Raw genomic sequence first — 7965 nt, forward strand, 5'->3', positions numbered from 1 at the left:
AAATAACGCAGCATGCAAGGGATACAAGCTATCATGAATAAATTAATAGCCTAATACAAAATTGTTACAAATAAAATCAAATTTAGATTCAAAATTAACTTTTCAATGGTGGTGTGGACACTTTATAAATGTGGAATATTCACTTTACAGTGCAATAGTTAAGTCTTAGTAAATCAAGAGCAAATATTAGATTAGATTAGATATTAAAATTGTGATTTGCTGTGGGTAATTATAACATCTAAAAATAAATAAAAAATAGATTTAAGATAAATAAAAAATAGATTTAAGTTTAAAATATTTAATGAATATTAAAATTAAAACAAAAGTTTTAGGCTAATAGAATATGTCCGGTCTTTTTAATGTGCTCAATAAAAATTTAGGACTTTAATTAGTTAATTAGGTCTAAAAGTTTAATAATATAAATATTTTGATATTTTTTATTTTTACCAATACTTATAATTTTATAATTCAAATTTTATTATTTATTTACTAGTAATTTTAAAAAATAAAAATTAAATTAAAAATTAAAATGAGGAAATGGGTAGGGGATGAGGATTCCACCTCATCCCCGTCCCCTCCCCGAATAAAAAATTAGGTAAAAAAAATTTCTCCATCCCTTCTTCGAATAAGAAATTGGGTATAAAATTATCCTCATACTCTCTCCGAATAGAGAAAATCTCCGAGAATACCTGTTCCTGTGAGAATTTTTGCCATTCCCTAATTACTACCCAGCAAAGGCTTAGATCAAGAAAATAGTCCCCCAGATAGTGCTAGTGACACATAATCCACAGAACTCCCTGAGTAACAAGATCCATTAGTAAAGGGCATATTACTATCAACAAGCATAACTAAACTTTATTAGATTCACACATCAGAGGCATATATCAATACGAGCATCTTTTACATTTGATAAAAGTCAATAACAAGAAGCAGAAAGGACATAGTTCGTCATTTTCTGAGAAAACCCATAAGACATTTCCTTCTTACAGAACCTTACAAGAATAATTAGCTACTAGATGCAGTTTAGTTTCATCATGCTAAATCGAATTCTCATCAAGTGAACCCAGTAGCTCATAATCCAGCTCTCACCTGCATGCCTCTTCACTCAAGTTAGAAAAAAGCCAGCAAAAATTAAACAAAGAAATATTGAATTACCAATTTGAAATCTAAAAACATTTTTTTATGAAATAAAAATGAAAGAAAATGGACAAATCCATTAATAATATGATATTAGATGAGGGACATTGCGAATTGAAAAAGTAATATGGGATTGATTTGGAGGAAATGGAAGTGTAACCCTCGCCACCATTAACTCACCGCTTCACAGCTAATCCCTCTGTGTCATGTTAAATCTCACCACGAATGGAGTCTCCAGCCATCGGCAGGCAAATCCCGTCTGTTTTCACACTTGCATTATCGAAACGCACCATTCCATTCCTTTTTCTTATGAAATAATTTTCCAATCGTTCACTAACATAAAACGTTTTGAATTTTTAATAAAAACAATAATTTAAAACTACCACAACTTCATGATACACAATAATTCTAACACAAGTCCGTTATTTATTTATTTACTTATATGCCGCAATTTTACTCGGAATCGGTCGCAAGTTAGAAAACGACCACATACCATACCCGCACTGATATGCTCACACCAATTAGGACCACAGTTAGCACAAAACGGTCCGTTTTGTGCTAACTTTAAAAGAATTTACTGTAGCTTTAAAACACACACACGTCTTGCTCAAACACAAGCGCAGACCACATGCACACTCGTCTCACTAAAACGCAAACGCAGACCACCCTCATCTCATTGGACCACAACACTCTTTCACACCCTCAAATCCATAGCAGTTGTGGGTTACTCTCTCTCATATCCCCTCTCTAATTCTGCAATTTTTTTTGTTCCATATACATATTCAATTTGGTTGGCTTGAATTTTTTACTCGTTATGAAGCAAATTGTTGGGCAAATTTGGTTGGCTTGATTTTTTAATTCTCAACTGGGCAAATTTTGTTGGCATGATTTCTTGATTCTTGATTATTGTTTTAACTAGGGGAATTTGGTTTGTTTTAACTAGGGAAATTTGGTTGGCGATTTGTTGCAAATTTAGTTGGCTTGAATTTTTCACTGGTGATGAAGCAAATTATTGGGCAAATTTGGTTGGCTTGATTTTGTCATTCTCAACTGGGCAAATTTTGTTGGCATGATTTCTTGATTGCTGATTATTTTTTTATCTAGGCAGATTTGGTTTGTTTTATCTGGGCAAATTTGGTTGGCGATTTGTTGAGTTTTGATTATTGTCATAAATTCATAATCAGAACAAAGTTTCTACGGCTGCTGTGGATTTGAGGGGTGAAAGAGCAACCGACGGCCGCTGGATTTGGAGGGGAGATTGAGAGAAAATAACCCACGGCTGCTCGATCTGGAGGGGAGAGGAAATGGATTCGATGGGGAGATTTTATGTCGTTGAGGGAGAGAACGAGAGAGCGCGTGTGTATTGCAGGTGTCAAAATTATCAATTCACAGTGACTATTTATATTTATTTCAAAATGCATCCTTCGGTGCTATGTGTGGTGCATAGCGTGGTGTGAATCTCATTTTCCCATTACCATAACGTGCAAAACATACAAAAACAACAGATAAGGCCATACATACACTGTATCAAAGTATGAGCGTAAAACATAAACACCTGATCAAGATCTGAGTACACAAAGAAAACTGTACAGTTTTCTATACAGTTTTCAATAAACATTGATCATTTTTGGCTTTTCCTTTGCTGCGGTTTCCTGTCTTCATACTTTCCCACAACATATGCGGCGGCCGCCACATAGTCGACAGCGGCGCCAAAATGGCGGAGTAGGTACCGGTGGGCGAACAGGAGAAGGACGAGTATAAGCAGCGGTTGAAGCAGCACAAATTGGAGGTGAAAACTTCAGCTTCTTATTCTTGGCCAAGCCAAATGTGTGCTTTTCATTGGTTTTTACCTTCAAAACAAGCTTTGAAGACTCTAAGCCACCGTAAGCTGGACATGGAGTGCCTGATGCACTATGAAGTTGTGCATAACAGTCTTCCTTGAGCTCTCCATCTTCAACAATTTCCTCCGGAAGTGATACCTTGAACTCACCTTTGACATCGAGCTCGCCCGTCCCTCTTGTTTTGAACCCTCCGTTTCCATTTTCCTGCTTACAATCTATAGTTACTCGAAGTCCTGTAAAAAGTAAAATGAGTAAATGATTATGATCAATTACCATTCAGACGCAAACAGAGATGCATGATGCATCCATTTAAGGGGAAAAAAAAAATAATAATACCTGAAAAAGCCTCGCTAGGCTTAATGTTAGAGAGTGCACAATCTGCACATTCTGCACTTCCAACTACTTCAACTGTCTTACTATCACTGCCATGGCAAAAGTTCACAGCAAACAGCAGGGCCACCAAGAGGCACACAAGTGCTTCTCCGGAGATGGGGAGGATCCGCATTTGGAACCCGAAACTAGCAAAGATTAGTAGAAAAAGGAAATCAAGAAAAACACAAAAACAACCTAAATTCAAATGCTGATAAGCTAGCTCGCAGAATGAGTGAGACTGCCCTCACACAGAGGCTCGTTTATATAGAGAACTGAATGGCGGCGATTTTTTCCTCTGCGAGTGGATACTGTCGGCGCCGGCTCATTTTACGTGAGATTGCCAAGTTCTACACGTTTTATATCGTATTGTATTATTTTATTACAGGCGAGCTGCTATTTTACATTTAATGATGATTGCGAGTTGTCAATTGATTAATTATTGTTGAATTGGTGATATGAATTAAGGGTTATATATATATCACTCACTCACTCACTCTTCTTTTTTTTTAAAAAAATAAAAAAAGAAAAAAGGCTGTGGTAGTTGATAATTAAGCTAGGGAGATTGTTTCACACAAGGAAAATGAGATTCTTACTTGCTAAACGGTGCATTTTGTAGCTTCAAAATAAATAATTAATCAAATAATTTCTAAATAATATTATAACGTAATAATATTTTATATTTTATATTTTTATTTTTATTGATATTAGTTTTAAATTAATATTATTTAAATTTATTCATATATAATATTTATTATTAATTATATTAAATTGATAAATAATAATCAATTTTTATATATTAATTACTATAATACAATTAAATAATGTAATATTATGTTATATTTTTATTTTCATATATTATTTAAGTACTTATTGTTAGTTATATTAACTTATTAAATATTAATTTTATATATTAATTATATATATAATTAAATAATAAATTATTTAGTTATATTTTTAATATAATAAAAATTAAAAATATGAATAATAAATTATAAATTTACTAATTTATAATGTAAAAATGAAGGAAAATAAAAATTAATATTATATAATAATATATTAAATTAAAAAGTTATATTTATTTATTATTATTTAAAAAAGAAAAAAGCAAAACTAGCAAGGGGAGGATCCGCATGGGGAACCCGAAACTAGCAAAGATTATTAGAAAAGAAATCAAGAAAAGCACAAAAACAACTTTAATATCAGAAGAAGCTAACAAGAATGCACGAGATTCAATTTGGATCTGCATCTAGATTAAAAAAGAATGTGTTTAATATTCGCACGGATTGCAGACGGATATTTTAAATATTCTTATTCGTAAAAATTAATTTAATAATTACATTAATTTGAAAATTAGGTGGTCTCCCAACTAATTCAACAATAATTATGATAAATCATATATATTATTTCTATAAATGCTTAACTATTAAAATACCAATAAAATCGATAATCAATCTATAAATTAATTAAATGATAATACAATTGACATCAAATTCACATTGGTTCGTAGACTTTCTGGTAATCACGGGGCTCCTAGAGTGAAACGTCGCAGTCGATACGGCGGTTGCGTGTGATTTAGGCAACCGTATGGCTGACCCTATCTTCTTCCACGGATTCACGTGAAGTGTCTATTTCCTGATACCTTCAAACTCTGGTGGGTGTAATAAATACAAACAGAATATAACTTTCACGCACACAAGCGACCAAAAGTACGCACATCCCAATTCGTCAGTAATGAATCAATTTGATAACTCGCAATTATTCAATGTCAAATCACATCATCCAAGCAGCTTCCTCCGGTATGTAAACAACTTTCGGATTACATGTAAGATACAGACTCCCACGAGGCTGCGGGTTCACGTGAGACCCACAAGTCAGTTTGCACACAAGCGACCAAAAGTACGCATATGCCAATTCAACAATAATTAAGCAATTGACAACTCACAATCATTATTAAATGTAAGGTGGCTAATTAACATTCGGATTTCTCTACCATTTCAGTCCACAGAATTGTGGATTCCGCTTAAGCCAACAGCCAATAAAGTAACAGCTCCCACATTCCATTAACGTACACAGTCAATACACCAAGCACGAGCTAAACAAAAGCCAGCGCACAATCATTATTCGAAACATATAAAAAACAATCCAATTGGTAATTGGTATAATTACCAATTACACAACAACCAGGTGATAACATCTCCATTTTGACATAATTATAAATAAATTAAATAGATTTTAAGAACATGCATGCTAAAAAAAAAAAAAACTTGTTGAAATCAATCATCAATAGCAAAATTAATGAAGGCTCAGCAAGACCCAAAGTGGTTGTGAAAATCCAAAATATCAATTTTACAACCAATGGATAGTTAGACTCAAAATTACTTCATTTTGTCATTCGAAACTCGAAACAATACTATAATTATGATCATGCATGAAGTATAAAATATAAATGACAAAATTCTCATTTTATCGAAATAACATTTAAGCACGCATGCAGTAACCTTTCAAAAAAAAAAAAAAATCTAGTTCAAGAATAAGAAATCTGTACAAGAATTGAATAATCCATGGTGGTTTACTCAAAATCATTTCAATTTCTTGGTGAAAATCGAAATTCAAAAATGTAATGCAAAGAAATACCACAAAATTTGATTAGAGGAACCAAAACTGATGACAATCATAAGAAACGCAATGGCTAATTTACTCAGGTTTTAAACATAATGACAAAGAATTCATCCTTTATGGGGTGGCATGATATTTAAATGCTGGGCTCGTTGGTCTGGTTTCATGGGCTTAAAACGCAATTGAAAAAAAGAAAAGAAAAGTAGTAAATACAAAAGATTTCACTTTTATTCGGACCGATGTATCACATGCATCAAATATATTATAGTCAAAATCTCGATCGAATAGTTATTAATATTATATGCAGCTCTTGTAGTCTTGTAAGTTGATTCCTTCCTTTATAAATTATGCTCACACTTACATCCATGACACACCTAAATCTTTTGAAAAAGTAGTTATGCCAAACACACAATTCGGTAAGCAATTAATAAATTTTTATTGTGTATTTTATAGTTATATATAAAGTGTAAATGTTTGTCTATATCCTATGTTTTGAGTTAAGTGCCCATTTAATTCTTATACTTTAAAAATACTTCAAGACACCTTTACTGTGTTGAATATGTGACATTTTTACTTTTATTTTTTCTTTATTGTTCCACTAATAATACACATGCTACAATCTTGAGAGCATTAATTAATTTATCCATTAAAAAATTAATTATTAATTATTAATATAAAATAACTAGTATTTTTCATGCCATTGCGAAAATCTTTCTACTAATTATTTACAAATAAATTAATACTAGGCAACTTAAAGCTGCATTTAATACCTTGCTATCTTGCTAATAATTATTTATAAAAAAAATTATGCTAACAAATTAATCCTAAAAGTAAAATAATACTAAAAGTAGAATGATGGTTAGTACTAGTCTACTAAAAAAATAACTGTCAAAATATATTTGTATATATAAATTTAGAAATGATTTTGATCTTTTTTTATTTTTTTAACAATTTTGATACAACTACAAACACTTTAATATAAATTATTTTGTCCAAATTGGTTTGACATAATATTATGAGGAATTTACTTATGTCACTATTTTAAAAAATTCATTATCAAAACCAATCATACGACAATATTTCATACATTGTTAACAACGTGGACTTGCTTTGGACTAAATTACCTTTAAAATAAACCAACCAAAAATTTGACGAGTTGTCCGAGCAATGGACTATAGGGGTGATGGAGAACATTGCCCGAGGCAGATTCATTCAAGTGATGGTCATTGACATGCCATCACCCCAGGCAAATTGATTTTTTTTAATTTTCACTAATTTTAACATTACGTAGTAAAAAAAAAAATTATGAAAACAAGTATAAGAATAGTATTTTAAAAATGAAAAATTATTCTATCATAATAAATTTTTAAAAATTATTCTAAAAAAATGACAATATGAGCAATGGAATGTTGCCGATGGTAGCATCACCCACAACGTCGTTTTGGGTGATGTCATGGAGCCATCGCCCAGATTATCAATATGCTCCATTGCCCAAATTGACATGGGAGACGACTCATAGGCATGTTAATTTTAGTTAAGTTCTTGTAAATAAGTGATTTTGGCACTATAATTAGAGGCGTGTTCATCAAACTTAACAATGTATTTAAAAAAAAAAATTCTTAGAGGCATTTTAACAAATATCTAATGTGTCATATTTTATAAAAGAAAATTATCTCTTCACCATCTCTTTTTGTGATATTTAGATTTAACCACAAAAAAATTTAACATGCTCTTTGCATCGTCTTTATTTCTAACCTTGTATCAATGAACAACTTTGACACTAAGAATTTAAATAAAATAACTATTTTACTCCTAAATGAATTAAATGATCATTTTATCTTACAAAATTTTAGAAATGAAAAAAATTATAATTACCATTTAATTAATTGATAAAATATTATTGAAAAATTGGATGTGTGAGTACCATCTAATTAATTGATAAAGTATTATTGAAAAATTGGATGTGTGAGTACCATCTAATTAATTGATAAAATATTAT

General features: G+C 31.2%; 1 protein-coding gene across 1 annotated transcript; it reads right to left on the minus strand.

The window, feature by feature from the left end:
* Nucleotides 1-2586: 2586 nt before the first annotated feature.
* LOC18034482 (proline-rich protein 4) lies at nucleotides 2587-3771 on the minus strand. The gene is made up of 2 exons (XM_006423537.2): nucleotides 3315-3771; nucleotides 2587-3211 (listed from the first exon to the last, which is right to left on the minus strand). The coding sequence occupies exons 1-2, from the start codon at nucleotides 3481-3483 to the stop codon at nucleotides 2796-2798; spliced, it is 585 nt and encodes a 194-aa protein (XP_006423600.1). The 5' UTR covers nucleotides 3484-3771; the 3' UTR covers nucleotides 2587-2795.
* Between the last annotated feature and the right edge of the window lie 4194 nt (nucleotides 3772-7965).

The sequence above is a fragment of the Citrus clementina genome, unplaced genomic scaffold (assembly GCF_000493195.1).
Source record: "Citrus clementina cultivar Clemenules unplaced genomic scaffold, Citrus_clementina_v1.0 scaffold_8, whole genome shotgun sequence".
In the NCBI taxonomy this organism is placed as follows: Eukaryota; Viridiplantae; Streptophyta; class Magnoliopsida; order Sapindales; family Rutaceae; genus Citrus; species Citrus x clementina.

Coding starts and splice junctions, on each gene's coding strand:
- LOC18034482 (XM_006423537.2), bottom strand. CDS start 3,483: ATGCGGATCCTCCCCATCTCCGGAGAAGCACTTGTGTGCCTCTTGGTG. Junction 3,212..3,314: donor GCCTAGCGAGGCTTTTTCAG/GTATTATTATTT, acceptor TACTTTTTACAG/GACTTCGAGTAACTATAGAT.